Source organism: Lepisosteus platostomus, chromosome 25 (genome assembly GCF_059453375.1).
Source record: "Lepisosteus platostomus isolate fLepPlt1 chromosome 25, fLepPlt1.hap1, whole genome shotgun sequence".
NCBI classification, from domain to species: Eukaryota; Metazoa; Chordata; class Actinopteri; order Semionotiformes; family Lepisosteidae; genus Lepisosteus; species Lepisosteus platostomus.
Window position 1 is genome coordinate 4,413,772 of NC_142635.1, and position 25,172 is coordinate 4,438,943.

At 48.2% G+C, this 25,172-nt stretch overlaps 1 protein-coding gene across 3 annotated transcripts; it reads left to right on the plus strand.

Moving 5' to 3' along the window:
• Positions 1-3,972: 3,972 nt before the first annotated feature.
• atn1 (atrophin 1) lies at positions 3,973-24,906 on the plus strand. Of its 3 annotated transcripts, none has more exons than XM_088618986.1 (10): positions 3,973-4,421; positions 6,189-7,365; positions 11,476-11,622; positions 14,772-14,888; positions 15,163-18,257; positions 18,399-18,630; positions 19,389-20,922; positions 22,049-22,192; positions 23,130-23,304; positions 23,800-24,906. In XM_088618986.1, exons 2-10 carry the CDS (start codon positions 6,607-6,609, stop codon positions 23,831-23,833), a joined length of 6,237 nt encoding a protein of 2,078 aa, XP_088475112.1. In that variant the 5' UTR covers positions 3,973-4,421; positions 6,189-6,606; the 3' UTR covers positions 23,834-24,906. The 3 variants fall into 3 exon arrangements, with proteins under 3 accessions (XP_088475112.1, XP_088475113.1, XP_088475114.1); XM_088618987.1 differs by having other exon boundaries at positions 3,978-4,421; positions 6,189-6,381; XM_088618988.1 differs by lacking the exon at positions 11,476-11,622 and having other exon boundaries at positions 3,978-4,421; positions 6,189-6,381.
• Positions 24,907-25,172: the final 266 nt, after the last annotated feature.

Sequence of the window (25,172 nt, forward strand, 5' to 3'; positions counted from 1 at the left end):
GTGGAAGATTTGGCTCAGGTGTGCAGCATTGTGTACTCTATGCTGCTGTGTGACGGCTGCTTAGTTTTGGTGTTTGGTCTCGCAGGGCTACCATGGGCTAGACTGCCAGCGAGCTAATAATCTTGGTGCCCTGGTATTGAACAACAAGCAGGGTTCTGAACAGCTGGCGTGGGTACACTCACCGTCAGGGTCCTGATCAGAATTTATCAGTGCTTCAGTGGCGATCTTAAGCGAGTGAGGGGGTCTGGAAACCTTACAAGTATTATCAGCAGTTAAGATACTGAAGAAGTGCGCAATCCCTAGATCATCCACCAGAGGGAGACATGAGTTATAGCTGTTACAAGACGGCCCCTTTCGTCCTCCCCTTCCCCCTAACCCCCCCCCCACCACCACCACCAACAACTCTCCAACCTTCTTTGTTGCCATGGCTACAGCACAAAAGGAGACTGGAGTCTTTTTCCTTTTTCCAAATGGAATGGGAGAGGGAGAAAAAGGGGTGGTGTGTGGTGGATACTAATGCAGACTGATTCCACAGTACATTAAGGAGGGGGCAATCATAAAAAATGAAGTGGAACAGCCATGGTACAATAGGAGCTGTATCAAAAATACAGAATAAGCTTTCTGTAGAGTTGGGTAGCACAACAGTGTAGGTAGAATAGACTGCAATAGTGTCTCTGATGAAAGTAGGACAGAACAGTCGTACTTGCAATAGTGTCTCTGAAGAAAGTAGGGTATAACAGTCCTGCAGCAATAGTGTCTCTCATTACAGTAATATAGAATAGTCGTGTTGCGATAGTGTCTCTGATTAAATAATATAAAATAGTTGTGCTATGATAGTCTCTGATAAAAGTACTATAGTCGTGCTGAGATAGTCTCTGATAAAAGATGGTGTCTCTCATAAAAGTAGGATAGAACATTCCTGCTGCAATAGTGTCTCGGATAAAAATAGTGTAGAACAGTTGTATTGTGATAGTGTCTCTGAAGAACGTAGTATAGAATAGTCATGCTGCAAGGGTGTCTCTGATTAAAACTGTAGTAGAATTCTCATATTGTGACGGATGGTTGACAGATTTCTAACAAGTAGTATGACAAAAAGTCTTCAAGACCTGAAAACTGAGAGGGAGGATTTTCTAAATCCAGTCGAGATTCAGCTGGAAGCTATTGCTGTGAGGCCAGAACAGGAGTAAGATAAACAGCCACACTGGTGGCATGACGTGTCACCAGGACATTGTAACATAAATACCAGGGAATATGTCCCAGGGCCTGGTGACCTCACTAGCAATCAGGGAGGGGCCCCCGAGAATTTGTCCTCATAGAGGAGGGAGGTGCATCTAGGAAAAGCTGCTCACTAGCAAAGTTAAGATTCAAGCTTGATTCATCAGAGAAAATGAAATCTCTGAAGGTTCTATGACGTGAAGCTTGCCTACACTACCTGCCAACATTCCCACAAGGAAACAGAGGTATTTCTCTAGAAATCTATTTTCCCAAGGGTTGCTGTAGTCAATATAGGTGGCTATGTTAACCCAGAACTCCAGACATCGTAGCACAGCTGTCTCGTAAATTGACACACTTTGCTTGGCAATTGTTCTAGTTCTATCTTACTGTGGTGGATAATAGGACACCAGAAAGACTATCTACACAAATACAGTAAGTTGACCTAACATGGGCTGACGGATGAGCAAAGGTTTCTAGGTTGCCATTAAAACAACACTACAGTAGATTAGTCCTTTTACAATAGGGGAACACAGTAAAGTAGTCCTGTTACAATAGGGGCTACAGTATAATAGAACAGTCCTGTTACAATAGGACCTACAATCACAATACAGTAGTTCAGTGCTGTTACAACAGGGGCTGCAGTCACAGTACAGTAGAACAGACCCATTACAATAAGGGCTTCAGTCCCAGTACAGTAGAACAGTCCTGTTACAATAGGGGCTACACTCCCAGTACAGTACAACAGTCCTGTTACAATAGGAGCTAAAGTCCCAGTCCAGTAGAACAGTCCTGTTACAATAGGGGCTACAGTCCCAGTGCAGTAGACCAATCTGTTACAATAGGAGCTACAGTCCCAGTACAGTAGAACAGTCTGTTACAATAGGAGCTACAGTCCCAGTACAGTAGAACAGTCTGTTACAATAGGAGCTTCAGTCCCAGTGCAGTAGAACAGTCCTGTTACAATAGGGGTACAGTCCCAGTACAGCAGAACAGTCCTGTTACAATAGGAGCTACAGTCCCAGTACAGTAGAACAGTCTGTTACAATAGGAGCTACAGTCCCAGTACAGTAGAACAGTCCTGTTACAATAGGGGTACAGTCCCAGTACAGCAGAACAGTCCTGTTACAATAGGGGCTACAGTCCCAGTACAGTACAACAGTCCTGTTACAATAGGAGCTAAAGTCCCAGTCCAGCAGAACAGTCCTGTTGCAATAGGGGCTACAGTCCCAGCACAGAAGAACAGTCCTGTTACAATAGGAGCTACAGTCCCAGTACAGTAGAACAGTCTGTTACAATAGGAGCTACAGTCCCAGTACAGTACAACAGTCCTGTTACAATAGGAGCTAAAGTCCCAGTCCAGCAGAACAGTCCTGTTACAATAGGGGCTACAGTCCCAGCACAGAAGAACAGTCCTGTTACAATAGGAGCTACAGTCCCAGTACAGTAGAACAGTCTGTTACAATAGGAGCTACAGTCCCAGTACAGTAGAACAGTCTGTTACAATAGGAGCTTCAGTCCCAGTGCAGTAGAACAGTCCTGTTACAATAGGGGTACAGTCCCAGTACAGCAGAACAGTCCTGTTACAATAGGAGCTACAGTCCCAGTACAGTAGAACAGTCTGTTACAATAGGAGCTACAGTCCCAGTACAGTAGAACAGTCCTGTTACAATAGGGGTACAGTCCCAGTACAGCAGAACAGTCCTGTTACAATAGGGGCTACAGTCCCAGTGCAGTAGAACAGTCTGTTACAATAGGAGCTACAGTCCCGGTACAGTAGAACAGTCCTGTTACAATAGGAACTACAGTCCCAGTACAGTAGAACAGTCCTGTTACAATAGGGGTACAGTCCCAGTACAGCAGAACAGTCCTGTTACAATAGGGGCTACAGTCCCAGTGCAGTAGAACAGTCTGTTACAATAGGAGCTACAGTCCCAGTACAGTAGAACATTCCTGTTACAATAGGAGCTACAGTCCCAGTACAGTAGAACAGTCCTGTTACAATAGGGGTACAGTCCCAGTACAGCAGAACAGTCCTGTTACAATAGGGGCTACAGTCCCAGTACAGTAGAACAGTCTGTTACAATAGGAACTACAGTCCCAGTACAGTAGAACAGTCTGTTACAATAGGAACTACAGTCCCAGTGCAGTAGAATAATCATGTTACTGTATTAGACTTTATTATGCATTATAAAGGTCAGTAGAACAATAATTACAGTAACATGACCATGTTACAATGGGGGGCTATTGTAAAATTTGCCTGCAAGACAAATATACAAACATACGATGTTAAGCGCAGCGGTGTGCAGTAAGATCTGTCTGCGGAAATCTGAATTGAATGTACTGTAGTATCATTCAGTAACTGAGCAAGTTCAAAGCGGAGCCAGTGCGGTTCCGTGCAACCTGGAGTGACTCAAAGTGCTCTGCCAATGGGTCTCTAATGTCGAAAATACGTCTCTTGCATTTTTTTTTTATATTAATGAACAACTAGCGCGCTACGCTCAAATCAGGCTGTTCCTTTTTTTCGCCTTGTCTGTTTCACGCTACCCCAGAAGAGAGCAGCCCGGCGACAGAAAGCGAAGAAGACGGAGACAGTGCTGCTTTTGCACCCTTCCCTCTCCGTCTCCGCTTCCTGTTAAACTGCCCATCCTGGCCCCTTTCCACCCCCCTTCTTCTCCTCCTCGATCTCCCTCCCTCTCCCTCTCGGCTCCTCCAGGGTCTATGCAAATTACGTGTGTGTGTGTGTCTCTCTCTCCTGCTCCGTCAATTTCTCCCTCCCTCTGTCTGCGAAAGAAGTCTCTGCTGGCTAGGCTACAACAACAGCTCGACTATTGAGAGAGAGAGAGAAAGAGAGAGAGAAAAAGAGAGAGAGAGCAGGCGTTAGCGTACGCATCAATTTGTAGTCCTCGACAACGCACAGATTTTCCAACGCCGAATTCAGAGAGAGAGAGAAGGGGAAAGAGAGAGAGAGAGAGGTGGAGAGAGAGAGACGCGTCAAATTCAGCCTGCTTTATTTATTTTTTTTTTCTGACTGCAGCTACAATGTGACTGTTTGTGTTGTTATAGTTCATATTGTCCCCTCTCCAGCCGCTGCTCATGTTGCACAGTGCGAAGAGAGAGACCGCGAGAGAAAGAGAGTGGAGGAGAGGGAGGGAGGCAGAGAGGGAGAGAGAGAAAGAGAGAGGGGGACACATCGTTGCGTTTTATAGGTAGGTACTGAGAAATATGGGGGCGAAAAAAATGGAAGCGGTTTCCATTTCGTCTTGTTCTGTGGTGGGCTAAATGATGTACCTCTGATTGGACTAAAAAAAAAAAATCTGTGTTTCACCCTACAAATCCCTCCACACACTCAGATCCGCTACATTGTAACCTGTTCAGGGAAGATAACGTGTGCCGGAAAACGATGTTATTATTCGGTTTGAATTATTTTATGTGTGTGTGAGTAGCAACCATACACGTAACACTCTCTCACACACACACAGAGAACTCGGTGTATTCGGCTCTTCGGCGAACACACTGTACAGTACAGTAGGATACAGTACAGTACCGTCTCGCAACAACACACGGAGCACAGCGATTCCGTGCCGTACCGCATCGTACATTGCTCAGCGTGAAAAATAGCACCCTGCGATAGACTCACATAGCCTTCAGTTATTTATTTAGATGGGGAACGAGTATTGCCTGCAATATACACGTCGTGCATAATATAGAATATGTATTTATGTGTTTATTTAACGTGTTACATTGAGTATTTTGAAATGCATGAGTGTGCATGAGTCTGTGAAGTGTATAACTATCATGTATCCATGCAGCTATTTATACAATATTTATGTATTCGGCACCGCATTATTTAACAATGTAGCAATCTATTTGTAGACGTGTTTATTATAATCAGTGGACTAACCGTACCCACTCTAGTACAGCATTATTGCACTGAACATGAATTACTGTACTATGCATCTGCAGTAGTTTTAAATTACTGGACTGGAATTGCTGTACTGTGTAACTGCATGGGTTTAACATCACTGGACTGGAATTACTGTACTGTGTAGCTGGACTGGTTTAACATCACTGGACTGGAATTACTGTATTGTATAACTGCACTACTTTAACATTATTACACTGAAGTTACTGTACTGTGTAACTGCACTAATTTAACGTCACTGGACTGGAATTACTGTACTGTGTAACTGCACTGGTTTAACATCACTGGACTGGAATCATTGTTCTGCTACTACTGCTAATACTTTTAATTTAAAAATAAAATTAAAAAATAATTCCTTATACTTATAAAGCACTTTTCTGGACACTAAACTAAAAGTGATTTACAGGTAATGGGGGATCCCCTCCATCACCACCAATGTGCAGCCCCGCCTGGATGTTGTGCCAGTACTCGCACCACACACCAGCTCTCAGTGGGGAGGAGAACAGGGTGATGAGGCCAGTTCAGAGATGGGGATTACTAGGAGGCCATGATTGGTAAAGGCCAGGGGGAAATTTGACCAGGATACTGGGGTAACACCCCTAATCTTTTCAAGACACTCCCTGGAATTTTAAATGACCACAGAGAATCAGGACCTCAATGTTATGTCTCCTTTCATCAGGACAGCGCATTTTTACAGTATAGTGTCCCTATCACTATACTGGGGCATTAGGACCTGCACAGACTGCAGGGTGAGCGCCCCCTGCTGGCCCCACTAACACCACACCAGCAGCAACCTTAGTTTTTCCCAGGAGGTCTCCCATCCAGGTACTGACCAGACTCACACCTGCTGAGCTTCAAACAGTTGCAGGGCGATATGGCTGCTAGCTTTTAATGTGGTACTGCGTACTTTAACATCACTGGACCAGAATTACTGCACTATGTTACTGTATTGGTTTAACATCACTGGACAGGACTAACTAATTGGATACTCTTATTCAAGTGGTAATGAATAATTTGACCATAATCATCTTTCACTCTTTTTGTTTTGCAGGTAGTGAATTTTAAGGACCAACGAAGATTTAGACCGCGAACCAATTTTCAGATTGGATAACGTATTCCCTACTGCGACAAAACCAAAAGATCTGTGAATTTTGGGGCAGGGGGAGGAGGAAGAGGGGAGAAAGGCAGACAAAAATGGGCTCATTAACACACGGATCATGAAATCAAGGAATAGCAGAGATTCGGTAAGGGATTTGAGAATCAGACAGAAAAGTATAGAATGCGATCCTGTTTTTCGTTCCATTAGCTGCGTCAGATTCTTTTCTAAGATCTTGTGAACAACAGGAGATGATGATTGCTGACCCTGTAGGCGCCACTGCGTGAATTCTGCAAGCTTTTACCTGTTTTTTTTTTGTTTGCCCACTGCTGTTGTGACTTCCTCTTTGCTTTGTCTTCAGACCGCTAGTGCAATGAAACTAGGTCTCTTTAATGTCCGGTCTGTCACAACCAAGTACTCCTTTCTAAATGATTTGATTGTCCGCGAAAGCATTGACTGCTTCTTCTTAACTGAGACGTGGCACCGACACAATGACTTCCTGGTTCTGAAATACTCCGCCCCCCCTGGTTACTTGTATCTGGACCAGCCCCGCCCCTCTAAGCGAGGGGGCGGATTGGCCGTTATCTACCGCTCATCGCTAAAGCTCAGACCCTTCCCCGTCCCTGCTGCGACGTCGTACGAATGCTTGGCGGTAAAGGCCTCGACCTCTGCACCAGCCATCTCGTTTGTGCTGCTCTATCGGCCCCCGAAGTACAACACTGCCTTTTTGCCGGAGCTCGCCGAGCTGCTCTCCGTCTTGCGCTCGCATTTCGACAAGATCTTGCTCGTAGGCGACTTTAACATTCACGTCGACTGCGAGACGGCGTTTTCCGCCGACTTCCTGTCGTTGTTGGACAGCTGCGGGTTCCTCCAGCACGTTAACGTCCCCACGCACTGCCGCGGTCACACCCTGGACCTCGTGTTCTCGTTTGGACTGCCCGTCTCCCATTTGGATGTAGTCGACCTGACCATTTCCGATCACAAGGCGGTGTTTTTCGAGAGCGTCTGGCCGCAGCTGGGCCTTAAGTCTAAGCCCCCCATGACCTTCCCCAGTATAAACTCTGCGGATTTCCCCCAGGTCCTTAGATCGTCGCCTCTGAACGTCACTGATTCAGCGCCCCTGGAGGAAATGGTTAATTTTTTTTTTTTCATTCACCAGTGACTGATGTTGTTAAATGCCTTCTCTCCCCTCAGAGCACGGACAGTTTCCCCTTTGCATACAGCTCTCCTTCAAAGTGGGTTTCATAGCAACTTGGGCTCCACGAAGGCAGCAGGTAGATGCTTGGAAAGCACATGGGAATGCACTGGCCTTCCGGTCTATTTTCTGGCTTATCCAAAGCACTGATCAGCCCCTGATGGGATGTTCTTTTGGTCTGCCGAGTGAAATTATTCGGCCAAGCCAGTCCCCCCACCAGAATTTGTCTGCATTTGGAAATCCCTGGTTCCCAGACCTGTTGACAATTCCATGACCTTGCGACTCCTCGTGGCCATTGGGATTTGCATTTTCCCCCTCCTCTTTTCCAGCAGTATCCTTGACCCCCCCCTCCCCCCAGATTGCATCAAAACCCACCTGCTGTTCAGTCTCCAAGCCTCCTCTCTGCCTTCGATGGAGCTGGGTTGAAAAAAGTACAGGGGGTTTCACAGTCAGAAGTTATTGAACGTGCTCTGAACATGAAGCCAGCACCTGCTCCCCCTACCCTGTCCCTTCTCTTTTTGTCCCCAGCCCAGAGTGTTGCTTCTGGTCACTAATCTTATGGTCTCTTCTCCCCCCCACCCACTCGATTTGTCCCCTGTTTTTTTTTTGACAACAGCACTTCCAAATCGGTCGTTGAAAAAGCCCAGTCTTGATCGGAGCCAGCTGGGTAATTACAGACCTGCCTTCGATCTGCCTTTCCCGGCAAAGGTTTTGAGCATGTGGTGGCTTCTGAACTCCTGAGAGTGTTTGGTTTTGGATGATAACTATGCATCATTCCTATTTGGGTTTGACCATTGACATCATACAGAGACAGCTCTTGTCCAGGGTACTAAACAATTTCTTAATGACAGTACTTTGCAGGTGTGTTTCAGGCACATTGGTTTGGATCTGATCCTTCGAAGAGAGGCAATCCTGTTGCTCTGGTCTGTCTTTCCTCTAACTCTCCTCCACCCCTCTCATTCCCTCAGGTGTTCCCCATGGCTCTAATCTGGGACCCCTGTTTGTTAGCATCTACATGTGTGAGGAGTGCAGCTCTTCCCTGCCCCTACCGGGATTTGATCCTAGTTGCTCGCGAGAATCCGAGCACGCGCAGCGCCACTCTGTAGACTCATGCCATAAGTTTGGGCCCAGCAGCAGAGCTCGACACGGTCTAGCCTTCAAAGGGGGGTGATGTCGCTTCTGTAACTGCTTCCTGTTGGGTCATAATATTCACCACCGTGGTGTAAAATGGCATCTAAATTCGTAAAATTCCTCAAATCGAAAATCTGTGGATTTTCTGATCCTGACATTGCTGTCTCTGTTGTGTCCCACTGTTGTGGTGAGCTAAAATTTGGATTGCCAAGTCAGAACGTTCTGCATGTAGTTGACCTATCTGACAGGAGAGAAGACTTCCTGTTCTTTCACGAGATTGGTATTGAACTCAGCGCTGACATTTGAGAACCCTGGTGTCATTATGGAGCCCTATTTTATTTCTTGGAAGTTCTTGGAAGTAACGTTCGAACAATGGTTCATTAACCTCCTTGTTTGCCTTTGAGGGATGCTGAGAGAATTAGTCCATGCCTTCATGATTAGATGAGATGGCCAAAACACTCTGGGTCATGGATTTGCCATCAGTACTTCCCAGAATACTGCTGCTCGTGCCTTACTTCATATCTGACCATATTTCACTAATTCTAACTCCTTTCTGTTGAATACCTCTGAAATATAGAATTGCTTATAAATTCCCTTGTTGCACACACATAAAGCACATGGTGGAATGGCAGCTTCTTGCACTACATATCTCCCCAAGCAAGAGATCCCATTGTTACTGAGGTCATTCTTTCCCAGATTCCAGACTGCTCGCTCAGGGTGACAGGACGGTTTGTCTTCTGCCAACACACAGCTGTTTTTCTTTCAGTAAGATCTAATTTACTGACTTGAGCAGTAGATGCCTTGATTTTTATTAACTATTTTTTTGTGTGAAGTTACTTGAGGGATTTGACAGTGAAAGGCACTGTATTAAAGCACAGTGGCACTGTCGAAAAAATCAAAGCACGTTCCCTACAGTAGATAAAAGCCTGTGAATTGTGATGTAGAGATAATACTAGATATCCTTATAGATCCCTCTTTTACGATCTCATCACTTACTGCACATCTATTATATTATATAATATTTAAGCAGATTTATAAAGCTGAGAACATTATTCCAATAGATACCTGCACCAGATTTCCCGTATAAAGGCCTGTGTACAGTGCTTGAAAGATGACGGTAGCAGATTCCCTCATAAAAGCCATGAAAAGTATTTAAAGAGACAGTCACGCCGGATTCCCTTCAAAACATTGGTTAAAGAGATATCTGGACCAGATGCTCCATTCAACATCCATGACCCTTATTTCACAAGCTAGGCACTCCAGATTCCTTTGCAGACGCCAGGAAACAATGTTTAAAGAGTTATACAAGTAGCCAAACCAAATTACCTTTTACAATCCAATAAACAGCCGTTAGAAGAGACAGATGTACAATACTCCTGTGTAAACACTTGAAAACAGTGTTGAGGAGAAAGCTGCTCCTAAAAAAATGTTTGTGAAGTGTTTTTAAAGAGCTTTTCTCTCCGGGTTCCCTAATAAAAGCCCGTGAACAGCATTTAAAAAGATAGGTGCACCACATGGCTTGTGGGCAACGTTCAAAGTAATATCTGCATCAGATTAATTTATCAAAGCCTGTGGGCAGTGTTTAAAGTTATACCTGCACCATATTCCTTTATAAAAGCCCATAGGCAGTGTTTAAAATGATATCTGAACGAGATTCATTTCTAAAAGTCTGTAGGCAGTATTGAAAGTAATATTCGCATTCGATTTCGTGATCAAAACCTGTGGGCAGTGTTTGAACTGGTATCTGCACCAGATCCCTTTTCAAAAGCCTGCGGACAGTTTTTAAAGTGGTATCAGTTTCAGATTAATTCATAAAAATTACAGTGAGTAGTGTTTAAAGTGATATTGGCATCAGATTAATGTATAAAAGATTGTGAGCAGTGTTTAAAGTAATATTTGCACCAGGTTTTCCTTTATAAAATCTTGTGGGCAGTGTTCAAAAAGCGACATCAGGTTAATTTATAAAGGCCAGTGAGCAGTGTTTAAAGTAATATTTGCATCATATTCCTTTATAGAAGCCTGTGGGCAGGATTTACAGTGATATCTGCACCAAATCCCATCATAAAACCATGTGGGCAGTGTTAAAAGATTTTGTTATCTGGTTCAGATTCCTTGATGAAAGCCTTTGGGAACTTTTTAAGGAGTTATATACCCCCCATTCCTTTATAAAAGCCTGTGGATGGTGTTTAATGTAAAATCCCCATCAGATTCCTTTGTAAAAGCCCGTGGGCAGTGTTTAAAGTTAGTATCTGCACCGGATTCCTGGATCAAAGCCTGTGACCAGTATTCAGAAGCTTCCGAAAGATTTCACGTAAGAGGAGCTCAGCCATTGCTGCTCCCTTGACTACTAGATCGCGGATAAATCCCAGCCTCTTCTCTTTCCCAGTAATCCCAGGCAGTCAGTTCCAGCAACATGGATAGTTATATTTTCAGACACCCCCCCGCGCTCACATTACCCCCGTTTTTAGCACGGCCCCAGTCTTGATGTTCATCTATCATCAAGATGGCAGCCTGTCCCTGCCATTCCCAGAGCTGAGTGCTTGGTTCCAGACTTCTGCTCCTGTAATGTCTCTGAGATGTGGAATGACAGGTCCACAGGCAGAAGGCACACCCCCATGGTATTCCACTATTTTGGCCCAGCCTGGTTGGGGGGGTTTTCCCCCCTTCCGAGCTCTGTTTCCGGCACAGTTAATCCCCGTTCCTGCGTTAATGAGATCACTGTGACCATCCCTTCTTAATTTACCCCTGTGAGTCCAGGTATTAAATCGTACAGCCTAATTCTAAGTAAATCTATGTTGCAGGCTGATGTTGTTTAAGCGCTGTAGAAATGGGCCCGATTCTCTCTCTCAGCGCCGCGGCAGTGCTGTCGGGTCAGCGTGTCTGCACTAACCCCTCTCTCTGTGTGTGTGTGCGTAGATGTCAGTGCGCAGCGCTCGGCGAAGGGCTCTTCCCCAGGGCGTGCGGGTCAGTGAGGAGGGCAGGGGGGGCCGGGCTCTGGGCTCTCCTGCGGGGGGCGCTCTCTCCAGCCCCTCTCGGACAGACGGCCGCGCTGACAGATCCCCGGTGAGTCCGCCTGCCCCACCCCTGTCCCCGTGTGCCTGTCTGCGGCGCGGGCCCCCGCCTTTCCCTCATTGCTGTCTCACTGTCTGTTCCGTCCTGAGTCTGCTAGTCTACAGTACTGTCTCTGCTGTCTCACTGGCTGTTCCGTCCTGAGTCTGCTAGTCTACAGTACTGTCTCTGCTGTCTCACTGGCTGTTCCACCCTGAGTCTGCTAGTCTACAGTACTGTCTCTGCTGTCTCACTGTTCCGTCCTGAGTCTGCTAGTCTACAGTACTGTCTCTGCTGTCTCACTGTCTGTTCCGTCCTGAGTCTGCTAGTCTACAATACTGTCTCTGCTGTCTCACTGGCTGTTCCACCCTGAGTCTGCTAGTCTATAGTACTGTTTCTGTTGCCTCACTGTCTGTTTCATCATGGGTCTGCTAGCCTCACCTTGTTGCTGACTTTGTGACTGACCTGCAATCCATGTCTCATTGCTTGACTGTACTGTGTGGGTGACCCACTCTCCTGCTAGTCGTTCTGTGTGGCTGAATGTGTACTGTACTTGGGTTCCAGGTGAACATGACTGCATAATGGTGTTTTGGGTTTGGCTGATGGCATCTAGTAGTCTCCTAAGATGACTTTATGAAACAATACTTAATTTATATTTTGAGGCAAACAGTTTTGAAATTGTGTTGTTCTCTCTGATGGACATTGTTGGTTTCCATTTGCGACATTAGATCCATTTTTCAGATGATGCAAAAGTAAGGGAGAGTGGTGCACACAGAGTCTTACGAAGAGACATAGACAAGATCATGTATTGTGCAGTAGACAGCCATATGGCCACTGAACTTTGACCTTTAGTGCAAAGTGATCCTCATTGATTGCAGGATCTCAGGCTCTTATTGCATTGGTGGTCGTGAGAAAGAAGTGACATGCTAAACATGGGCTGTGTGTGAAGATCCATCTATGCCCTCATCAATGCAATGAGGAAAGCGATCATAAAACAGAAAAACATCCAAATTAAATGCAGGGAAGTTATGCTTTATCTTTACAACATTCTAGTATCACCTCAGTTAGAATATTGTGTTCCGTCACCATATTCAAAATTCTTAATAGCCTAGGGAAGATTTCAAAGAAGACTAATAGGAATACTTCCTGGTTTCAGAGAATTCGCACATAGGGGCAGGCTAAAGGAACTACATCTCTTTAGTTCAGAATGAAATAGTGAAGATAGGTTTGAAAAAAAGCACATTTTCCACTATAAGGACACAAGATCACAAATGGGAACTGAAGAGGAAAGTTTTAGGATGAAGACAAATTTATATCCCTAATTTTACAAAGACTTGTGGGGGTTTGGATCCAGATGATTTAGGCCCATCTGAAAGGAAATTTGGATTAATTTATTATTGGGAGTGGTGGCACTGTGGCAAAGGATCTGTGCCTGTGGCTGGAAGGTTGCTGGTTCAAATTCCATGGCTGGCAGAGGAATCCTACTCTGTTGGGAACCCTGAGTGAGGCCCTTAACACCAATTGCTCCAGGGGCACCGTACAAATGGCTGACCCTGCGCTCTGACCCCAAGCTTCTCTCTCCTCATTTGTGTGTCTCATGGAGAGCAAGCTGGGGTATGTGAAAAGACAAATTCCTAATGCAAGAAATTGTATATAGCTAATAAAGTGATCTTATCTTATCAATACAAAATTACCAAATGATCTAAATGGGTGAAAAGGTTCTTATGAAGGGGTATCTTTTGGAAGTGGAAATGTCTTACTTTGTCACCGCATTTGAAGTGATTAGGGGTAATATACCATAAAATCTCTTATTAGATCCTCCTCGGAATTATTTTGGCAATGTGCCTGACCACCTGGGAAATTACAGATGAATGTCGGTGTACTGAGCCGTGCATATGATCCAACCTCCTTTGTGTTGAACAGATCTGTGCCAACACAGACTCCTCTCTTGGTTTTGAGCCCCTTGTGGCGAATGTCAGTAACCCCAGTTTCGAGGATCATGTCTGGCCGGGAGATGGGCGGGCTACAGCCTGCCATAGCAGAAATCACCAAGAGGATGGTTGACAATGATGAGCTCTGAAAGCACTGCTCTTGCTCAGCAAGATCCATTTGAAGGCTGCTCTACGTTGGCTTCACAGTCAGATTGTCTTCACAGATATGGTGCCTAGCACTGCCCATCAGGGTCATGAGAAATGACTTAATCACAGACAGCTCCTATAAAATAAACTGCAAGGACTGGGACTTGTGGCTGGTGGATTTTCCTTTGCAATATGTGCCTTTTAGAAATGCCATCAGGGCTGCTCAAACTGAGCTGAACTGAGTGTAGAGTTGTTTTAGGTGTTGTATGTACAGATTTACCTAGATGGTGATCTTTTTCTGGAGAGCACGGTCGCTGAAGGTCATCAGGTCACCGGGCAAAGGTCATCCTGATCTAAACTTCCTATTCCGCTCTAATTGCATGGATTGCACCTGTGTGAAAGGCAAGGATTTTTGCATCCTGTCAGAGAACATCACTTATAAGCAAATCTTTTTGAACTGTCAGGGACTCGCTTACAGCAAACACTCCGAGATGCTGAAGGTTCTCTCTGGTTGCACAACAGCATGTAATCCGAGAGGTTTGACTGTGTTATAGATCGGAAGGCTCTAGTGTTACTGTTTGTTAGGTCTCCCCAGAGATTGGCAAAATTGAAAGTCAGTGAACTTTAAAGGGTCCTTTGAGACCTTCACTGGAGACTGGCCGAAACTATGTTCCTCAGCTGGACAGCTGGTTGGAGCACGGCCTTCTCACTGGCACGGCCTAGTGTACGAGCTCTGAGAGTTCTAGCTCATAGAAATGGGAATTATGGGGCTGTGTTTTTGAAAAGATGCATCTGTAGTTCTTCTTTTGAGCAGTTTCTTGTTGTTGAATGTAGTAGTACTTTTCTCCTTCCTCCTGTAGTCTAGTCTTTTAAATTCTTGCCTCCAGTACTAGATGTCCAGATCATTCTCACCCTTAAGCATGGTTCAGCTATTCACTGCCTTCTTTCCAGATCCCCTGGTCTTAGCAAAAAATTGCTAAGATAACTCTCCGCAGACTCTCTGAGATCACAGGAATGGAAACTGATTACTCAATGCAGTAATACCTACTAGGGTTTAATCCCCTTAATTGCTCCCTCTCCCCACAGAGAGATGCTGGAGAGGGATTGGCCAGTGGACGTGTCAATCGGAGATCCAGAGGCCATGATTCGTCAGAGAGTGAGGGGGAGGGAATGGGACCCCCATCCAAGAGGCAGAAAGTGAAGGTGCCTGTAATCATTCAGACTCATTAACTAATCAATTATTCTGTCAATTTTAGTCCAGCTGTGTGTCTTTTCTTTCTACAGCATATGATAGAAAACATTAACCATTTTCTGAAATATCCACTGTGTTTAATATTGGTATTTTTAGGATCTCAAAACATATAAGCTGTCTGTACTATCAATCTGCATTATCTGATAGAAACACATACTCTACGATTGTTTTTTTACTCCCAGTCTGTCAGTTAATTAGCTTTTTAACTCTTTGACACACAAACAGGATTCTGCTCCAGGCCTGGCATTGGATAGTTCCCGTGGAGATGGCCCTGGTCCCTGTGCCAGCTCTGGACCTGCCCCCACGCTACGAGAGAGCGACAACGAGGATGGCCAATCGCAGGGCAGTGGGAGCTCAGTGGGTGGCAGCTTGGCCAGTAGCAGCCTGAGCAGTGGGCGGGACATCGACCAAGACAACCGGAGCTCCTCCCCCAGCCTCTCTGCCTCCCCATTGGCCAGCCTTGACTCTGAATCTGAGACCCCAGAGTCTCCAAAATCTCCCAGATCCAGGAGGGGAGGAGGGGGTGACTCAAATCCGGATCACAGAGAAAGAGGAGGGGGTGAGGGGAAAGGGCTAGGCAGCGACTCGAGGGCAGAGAGGGAGAAAGGAGAGAAAGCAGAAAGAGCAAGCAAGGGAGGAAATGTAGAATCTGAAGGCGAAGAAGGACGAAGAACAACGGCCTCTGATCAAGGGGCAGAACAAGGAGGGGGCGGAGGGGACAGAGATGGAGAACGCGGCGAAGATGCAGTCCGAGAATCCCACAACGCCTCTGTCGCCTCCTCTCTCCGGGGGGCATGCGACTTACTGAACGAAAGCGGGAGGCGGCCATACCTTCCCCCAGACCCAAGTCACCACCTCCCGCACAGCAAGGGGGACTACAGCAACAGTGCTGCCAGCGGCAATGCAAACACTGAAGCAACCAGAGGAAATACCAGCAGGAAAGGTGGAGCTCACTGTGTCTCCGGTGGCAGTGGGGGTGACTACGGCCTCCAGAACCCCTCCACTGTATCCCCGCACCAAGGACCCCCCCTGCCGCCACCCCCAGCCCTCAAACCTTTGGACACTCAGACAGAGAGGCCGGACAAGCTGGATAAGATAGACAAGATGGACAAAGTGGACAAGCCTAGCCCTCCATCTCTTTTGTCCCCTTCTTCTGCCCCTACTCACCCTCACTACAGCCCCCCTGGGCAGACAGGGTGGCAGGCCGGAGGTGGGGGGGTGTCCAACTGCCCCGGAGGCTGGGGCTATTCTAGGTACCCCCAACAGCATCATCAGCAAACCAGCCAGCAGCAGATGCCCTCAGTGTATAGCAGCTCCCCCAGACACCCCACCCACCCCACAACAATGTCCGCACCCCCTCCCTATCACCACTTAACGCATGGCCACCCACACCGAGAATACCCCTCAAGGGAGCTCCTGCACAGCAGGGGCTTTTCATCTTCCCGGGACATCCCTGAGAGAGAGAGGGGATCAGTGGGGTTAAGGGAATTTGGAGGAGGTGGGGGCAGGGACTTTAGTAACAGTAGCAGTGGTAGCTGTAGTAGTGTTGGTGCCAGTAGTAGCAGTGGGAACATGAACAGCACTAGTGGAAATCAGGGTAGAGAGTTTTTGGTTCAGGAAAGAGGAGGAGGGGCTGGAGGGAATTTGGCCAATCAGAGTCGGGAATACTCTGTGTTAGGGTCCCAGAGCTCTGTCCGGGAAAACCGGGAAAGTTTGGGATCCAATCGAGACTTTGCTTCTGCATTTTCCTCTAACCGGGAACCAGGCAGTCATGGGCAAAGTCACGGCCTCTCTCCGAACACGAACCCAACTCGGGAATTTCCACGAGATGCAGGGGGCATCCCAGAGAGGTGGGATTTTGGGCCGTCGGGCCAAATCCGGGAGGCTATATCCGGGGCTCCTGCTAATCCCTCCAGTAGCTCCTCCTCCTCCTCCTCCTCAAGTGGAGCACACAGTGGACAAGGAACCTCCATTCCTGTAACAACCCGAGATCGAGATCTACCCAGTCCCCAACACCCCACTCCAAATCGGGACTCTAACACCCCCTCCCTGTCTCAGACGCAAACAGGAAACCCTCATCCCCAGTCAGGACCTCAAAACAGAGAGTACCCTGGTTCGCTGGAGTTTACATTCCCTCAACAGCAGCAGCAACAAAATTGCACCCCGATATCTACCGCATCCTCTGCAGCTGATCCCCTGGGACCCCCATACATACCTCCTCACTCCTCTGCTTCATCCTCCACCTCTTCACGAGAATACCCCACCCCTGCTCCTGTACCATCTCCGGGGGCAAAAGATTACCTGCCCCCACCCCCTCTTAGTGCCCCAAATAGGGAATACCCTAGTCCTCCTGGTGCAAGTGCACCTAGAGAGTACACTGGGGTGTCCCAGATACAACACCCTCCTCACTCCTGTCACCCCCCACCTCACCACCCCCTGCATCCAGGAGTGGGTAGGGAATACCCTGGCCCAACAGGATCTGTTGCTCCCCAGGTCCGAGAGAGAGATAGAGAGAGAGACAGGGAGACAGGGGCACCGACAACTAATCCCCCACACTACCCTGGCCGCAGTCTCTCCCAGCCTCACTCCCAGACTCTCTCCCCTACCTCTTCTTCCTCTCATCCCCGCCCTCCTTCTGCCCCTTATCCCCCTGCCCTCTCTGCATCCCCCTACTCTCAAGGCCTGCCCCCAGGTCTGGCCAATCAGGCACGGGGAGGGCCATATCCATCCTCCATTCAGACACTGACCCCGCCCACTCCCCAGTCACCCCGCCCAAGCCCCTCCCCTTCCCTGGGTTCAGCCACAGCCTTCCCCCACCAGGGTCCGCCACCTACGTTTCCCTTCCCAACCTCCTCATCGGCATCTACTCCTCTTCCTGCCACAGCCACTCCAACTTCTTCTTCCCCTGCTGCCTCTGGTTACAGACCTTATCATCCTAACCTGAATAACCACACCCCCTTTATAAATTCCTTCCACAATAATGGAAGCAATACTAACACTTTGATGAATAATAACAACAATAATAACTCCAGTGCTTGTCACTCACTGTCACCTCAGAACACTCCCTCCTGTAAACCCCTCCCCCCTCTTAGCAGTCCCACCAGTAGTCTCCCTGTCCCCGCCTCTAGCCCTGCCCTTCCTGGTGCAGGCCAATCCATCCCACCACCTGATTCCTTCTCAGCTTCATCGGTGCCCCCCGTCATCAAGGAGGAGCCAATCGAGGAAGGGGAGGAGACAGAAAGCCCGCCTCCAGTGCTGAGGAGCCCCTCCCCTGAGCCCAAACAAGTGGACATTCCCATTCATGCCAGCCAATCAGCTCGGTGAGACTGTGTGACTGACAGAATGCATCTGTTACCTGTAATTCTTTGTTTTAGGGGTTGTGTAGTGGTAATTTCCTACATGTTCTCTCACAGTGACTTTTTAGTTTTACTCCTAATTTTTCTCCTATCCCTGTCTCTCAGTTTCCACAGGGTCCTGGACAGAGGAAGTAACTCCTGCTCACGTACTGACCTCCACTTTGTCCCTCTGGATGGGTCTAAGCTCTGGAAGAAGAGGAATGAAGTGATTGAGAGAGCGAGGAGGGAGGTGGAGCAACGAGCCCGCGACCTGAGAGAGAGGGAGCGGGAAAGAGAGAGGGAACGAGAGAGGGAAAGGGAACGGGAGAGGGAGAGGGACCTGGATCGACATTTACAGGTAAGATATGAAGGGGAGGAAGCTAGGGGAGAAGGAGCATGAGAAAGAGAAATATCGGGATTATTGGATGGATACTGTTGCAAAAGAGAGATGGAGCAGGATGAATAAGAAAAGGAGAGAAACACATAGCTGGGAACAAATCTGCACTAGTGTCTCACTGTCAGTCTGAGCATAATGTAGCATACAATCATAATAATTAATAATTCCTTACACTTAAATAATGCTTTTCTGGACATTCCACTCAAAGCGCTGAGGTAAATGAAATTAAAACCTGTTATCTACTGGTAATGGGGAATCCCACGCCCACCACCAATGTGCAGCATCCACCTGACATTGAGCCAGTCATTGAGTCATATTAATGTCTCTGTGACTGGCTGGTGAAATGACAACAGCACGTCTCTGGATCTAAACAAAGTGGTGTGTCAGCAGACAAAATAGAAGGAGCAGGTTTTTTCTCCACAGCCTTCTCCTTTCTATCAGCTATCAGCTCCTCACTATGGGTAGGGCTGTGTTCTCCTTCTCCCTCATGGCTTGTTTGCCTTTTCCCCTCTCTTTCTTTCTGTCTAGGTGTAGGCCTTATGTCTATCTCAACCCTCAGCCCCTTCTAAAGAGACCACCTGGTTGCATAATGAGGACTGCAGCTCTGTCTCTCAAGACAGTAACGACCAGCAGCTCAAGCCTCCCAGATAAGCTTTGGCTGATGGCCCGTCACAGTCTCCCTCCCTGATTCCCTCTTTTTCTCTTCCCCTCTCCCACAGAAGGACAGCAGCAGCAGTCTTGGCAGCACTTCAGCAGTGGGGGTGGGGGCGGGCCGGCCCCTGTCCTCTCTCCTCTTCTCCCAGCCTTCCTCCCTCCTGCTGGATCCCTCCTGTTCCTCCTCCAACACATCTGCCCATCCCCACCCCCCCCACCCTCACCCTCCTCCACCTCCCCCTGCTCCTCCTCCCCCAGCTCACCACCTTCACTCCTCTTTCCACCCCTCCCTGCCTCACTCTCTCCTGCTGCCCTCTGTTGCACGGGCTGCTGCACTGGACCCCTCCTTGGTTGGGGGGACCGCAGGCTCACAGGGGTCAATTGGCGTTGGGGTACCCTATTTAGGTCCCGATACCCCAGCTCTCCGAACACTGAGTGAATATGCCCGGCCGCATGTCATGTCACCCGTCAGTGGGGGAGGGGGCTGCATGAACAGGGCTGCTGGACATCACCCCAATTTCCATGGCCACCCCCACTCGCACCCCCATCCTCCTCATCCTCACCACCATGCATCCTTTTTCTTGCCCCAGTTTCAAAACCCCGCTCTGGGGCATCACGGTTTGCCTCCAGATGCGGCAACTGCAGCCGCAATTTTGGGGTTCCTTTACGGGGGGCTGGAAGGGGCAGGTGTTGCTGGAGGAGCAGCTGTAGGGCCACCAGGGGGCCCGGGAGGCTTAGGAGGAGGAGGCGTAGGGGGTCTTGGGGGACTAGGAGGCCTCGGTTTCCCCCACTCCATCAGAGAGAGGGCGAAACCAGGGTTCGAGTTTAAAACGGAAGAGAGAGTGTACCAGAGTGCCCTGCCAGACCCGTCTCACTCTCATTCCCACTCGCACTCTCACTCGCATTCTCACTCCCACGCCCACTCACTCCTGGGCCCAGCTGTTCTTTTGGGAGGAGGGGGAGGAGGACCAGAATCATCCCTCTATGGGACCCCCCCTCCCCCTCCACCTGCCCCTCCCAACCCCACCCCCTCTAACCCCCCTCCTCCCTCTCTTCCTTCTCTCCCTCCCCCTTCCAGCCGCCTCTCTGGTCCTCCTCCCTCTCATCCTCTCCCTCACCCACCTTCGTCTTCGCTCCTCCCTCCCTCTCTTCCCTCTGTCTCCCAGCCCCAAGCCCCCCCTCCACCTCCCGCCCCTCCTCCTTCCACCAACCCCTCTTCAGTGCCTCCCCCTCCCACTGCCTCCAACCCCACTCACTCGCTGCAGTCGTTCTCCCACTCCCACTCCCAGAGCCAAGCCACAGCATCGGTCACCATCGCTCCCCCCCCGCCTCCTCCTCCCCCTCTCCCTCCTGCGCCGGATCCCGAATCCCACCTTTCCCGATCGCCTGGCGGAGTAGCGAGTGAGCGAGAGAGGGGAGGAGGGGGAGGAGGAGGAGGAGGAGGAGGAGGGGTGAGCGAGCGAGGAGCTCCCGAACGGGGAACAGCAGGAGGGGGAGGAGGAGAGGGGCTGGGGCGACTCCAGATGATGAACGTCACCCCTCATCATCACCAGCACTCCCACATCCACTCGCACCTGCACCTGCATCAACAGGAGACAGGTACTGAGAAAGACCGAGGGCGGGTGCAGGAGAGGAAGTGAGTGGGAGGACACAGGAAGTAGGAGGAGAACAAGAAGAAGTGGGGGGGAGAGAAAAAAAAAGAGACGGAAAATGGTAGGAAGTGAGTGGAGAGAGGAAACGAATAGAGAATAGGAGGAAGTGAGATGAGAGAAGAAGTGAGAGGGGAGAGAGAGGAAATGAGATGCAAATGAGAGTAAAGTGATATGCAAATGAGAGGAAGTCTCCCCACACACTTCCTCACTCTCCCCTCTCACTTCATCTCATTTGCATCTCACATCCTCTCTTTTTTTAAACGTACTTATTAAAACATCAAAAATACATAGAATTCAAAGTCCCTGGACTCTTGGTTCCTATCTGTTGTGTGTGGTTTGTTGCCCTGGTCTCCCAGGTTTTTGTTATTGTGTGCTTTTGTACGTATTTTTTGTCTTGCTCCCCGGAGCCCTGACTGCCCCCCCCCCTTTCCTCTGCACAATAAAGGTTTTTACCATGGAGGAGGGGGTAGCTCTCAGCCGTGGACTCCCAGAGGTTTCTTTTCAGTTAAATGAGGTTTTTCCTCCCCCCAGTGCTGTGCAGCTCATTTGTTTTTTGGGCATCAGGAGCCGCCAAAAGGTGTTCCTACTCTGTCCTGTTCCTAGCTTCCATGTGCTTTGCTTGTCCTTCCAGTTGTCCTTTGTGTGGGTCTATATATTTCTGGGTCACCATTTCCTCCTCGCTCAGCATTGAGGGTTCAGATGTCTTTGAGACCCGCCTAGCACCAGGTTGTCTCTTCCGTGGCCTGAGGGCATAGGTTTCTACCCGACATCACCTGACCTGCTGAGCCTGGGCTAAACCCCATTTTGCCGCTATGCATAGGGTCTTTTTTGCTCTCCTGCCATTCCACGCCATGCCTCTCTGCTGTAGAGTCCAGTCAGTGTCACTGTGCTGTAGTGTCCAGTCAGTCAGGGTCACTGTGCTGTAGTTTCCATTCAGTGTTACTGTGTTGTAGTGTTCTGTCAGATACTTTTAGGGTATTGTGCTGTCCAGGCAGTGTCAGTTTTAGGGTGCAGTGCTGTCCAGTTGATCAGTATGTCAGAACTGTGTTAACTCCTGTTTCTTTGTCTCTTAGCTCCTGGAGGGGTTCACCCCCTTATTGACCCCCTGACCTCAGGGTCATCTCTGGCTCGGCTGCCATACCCCGGAGGAGCTCTGGGGGCACCCATCCTTGCACACCCCCTTGCTGACACCGAGGTGCTCCGCCAGCAGCTGTTTGGTGAGCACCTGTCTGTAAAGATGTCTTTGTCTCTTTATATGTGCGTCTGTGTTTCAGTAGAGCACTCCCCAAAATCCGACTAATCATATTCAATATTGTATAGTTATTAGCGTTGTGTCGTGTTGCCAGTTGTCTACACAGGAGACAGTGACTGCGCTAAAAGATTGTTCTTGGGAGAACTGTGGAGGGCGTGCGTCAATCTCTTCGAGTCTGACGGACACACAAAAAACAAGACCAGAGCAGCCGAGCAAGAGCTTCCAGCGTCTCCGTCCTCCACTCCTGCCAGGATTCAAGACAAACTCAGTTTAAAAACGAACAGCCAAGTTTTGGGGCCGGTGACGGTGTGTGTGAGGAGGAGGCGGTGTGAAGATGTTTATATTTCCGTAAACGTGCCATGGGATGGGATGTAAAAGATTGAGAAACAATCTCAATCTTTTCTTTTCTTTTCTGGACATTGACCGGCAGTCATAGCAAGTCACTGTTACAGGTGCCATTGGGTTCTATGAGGATGCAGTGCTAGTTTGTGCCACAAGAGGTCACTATCAAACCTGGACATCGTGTGGTTCTATTTCATTTATCTGAGCTGCTGGAACTTGTGGGAACAGGGGCTCAAATTCCTTTTTTTTCTTGCTTTTTAGGAATTTTATTCTTTGTTTAATGTCATTTATCCTTTTAGCTTACTCAACAGTGTCTGTGTTACTGTCCTCCTCCTGTAGGAGGGACACTGTCTTTTTTCTCCCCTTTTGACCATCGGTATCTGAAGAATCGTCCGTCAGTGAAGTGCAGTCTTGGCAGAAGAAACAGCCTGTTGGCTTGTTTCAATGCCCTCCCTTCTCTGTCCTGTGCCTCAGCTTTCTCTTGGAGGAGTGTGTCCTGTCGATCAGTCGGTGTTTGGGTATCAAGCCCCCTCCTCTTTCTCCCCCTCTCTCTCCCCCAGGCGCCCCGTTCAGAGATCTGCCCCCACCCTCTCTGCCCCCACCCATGTCGGCAGCTCATCACCTGCAGGCCATGCAGGCCCAGAGCGCCGAGATACAGAGGCTGGCCCTGGAGCAGCAGTGGCTTCATCACCACCACCACCACTCCCTGTCTGCTGCCCAGGAGGAGTACTACAGGTACTGGAGAGAGCAGGGGAGAGGAGTGAGGGAGTGTGAGGTGGAGAGAGGAGTGAGGGCAGGGGAGAGGAGTGAGGGAGTGTGAGGTGGAGAGAGGAGTGAGGGCAGGAGAGAGGAGTGAGGGAGTGTGAGGTGGAGAGAGGAGTGAGAGCAGGAGAGAGGAGTGAGGGAGTGTGAGGTGGAGAGAGGAGTGAGGGCAGGAGAGAGGAGTGAGGGAGTGTGAGGTGGAGAGAGGGAGCGAGGGAGTAAGAGCTGGAGAGAAGGGGGTTAGAAAAGGGGGGAGAGGGGGAGAGACGATATGAGAGAAGGAGATAATACTGTAGGTGAGAGCAGCATTGTGGCTGTTCTGTATTACTGTCCCCCCCAAAAAAAACAAGACAGTGCGCCATTCTCTGAAGGTGCAACATGTTCCGAAATCAGCTGACATTTCCTATCGTGAAAATGGAGGACTGAGGAGCCGGCTGCCTCTTTCACCAGGGTCCTTGTGTCTTTCAGCCACCTGAAGAAAGAGAGTGACAAGACACTGTGAGCGACAGCGAGCGACAGAGCGCGGAAAAGACCCCGCCACTACCCGCGGCTGATCGGAGGGTGGGGGGACAGGACGGAGAAATCCTGCTCATCGCCGGTCACCCGCCAGCGAGCGAGTCAAAGAAAGAGCGATGCACAGTGACTGGACTCTGATTTACACGAACACTGCGCTAGCAGAGAGAGGAAGACAGGGTTAATACACTGCTCCACTGACTGACTTACAACAGCTGCACTGTGACAGGGAGGAGGAGGAGGGATTGATGCAGTACACAGTATATTATCTATATGTCCTTGTGATGTGTCTGGGTGGTGTGCATACAGTATATGCAGTGAATTATGTACAGACCCTACTAAAGTGTTCAGGCTGTGTACGAGCCTATACACCGTGCACTATGAACCGATAAAAATTGCCAAATGATCTGCAAATATAGTACTGTTTGTAAGAGGTTCTGATAAGGTGTACAGGCAGTGTGGAGATACAACACATTTAATCAAGGTCCTGATTATGCAGATTGATTGGTGTACGAACTGTAGCTGATGTGCAGGACATCATAGTGCCCAGGCAGTGTGTGTATATAGAGTATATTTGATATAAGTCCAAATGAAATGGCCAGACAGTGTGTATATACAGTAGTTTAGCTGCAGTGTTCCTAATGAAGTGTTCAGGCACTGTGTATATACAGTATTTTAGGTACAAGGCCCAGTTGTCAGACCAGATGGAGTGTAAATACGGTACATTAGGTACTAAAATGACCAGACAGTGTGTACATGTGTCATTAAGTAGTGCTTTCATTTCCTGTCTAGTGCATGTAGCTCGATACTAAAACCTTGTCGGTGGACCTACTTCTGTTTTTGTAGTAAGCCTCAATGCGATTGGTGCGATTTTAATGAGTATGCATGAGAATTATAATTTTGTGTCATTTTTTTAATTTCCTTTGTTTTTTGGTCGATAATAATTACAAATATATATAAATATTATTTTTTATTATTTTTTTACATTTTCATGTTATGGCTATTATTTTTTTTCCTTGTGTACAAACAAAAAAGGATAATAAAAGAAATGTTTTTTTTCTATTTGTCTATACTGCCTCTATATATTTTGTAAATCTTCTGTAAAGAGTCTGGATTCCAGGTGTGTGTACTGTACAATACGAGTTTGCACTCTCGGTGTGTATATATTTATACAGTGTGTCCAATAAGAGTCTGTATTATTTTTGTGTATATACTGTTCACTGTGTCCAATAAGAGGCTGTACTCCAGGATTGTGTATATACAGTGTGTCCAGTAAGAGTCCGGAGTTCAGGTCTATGTATATAAAATGTGTCCATAAGTGTCTGTAC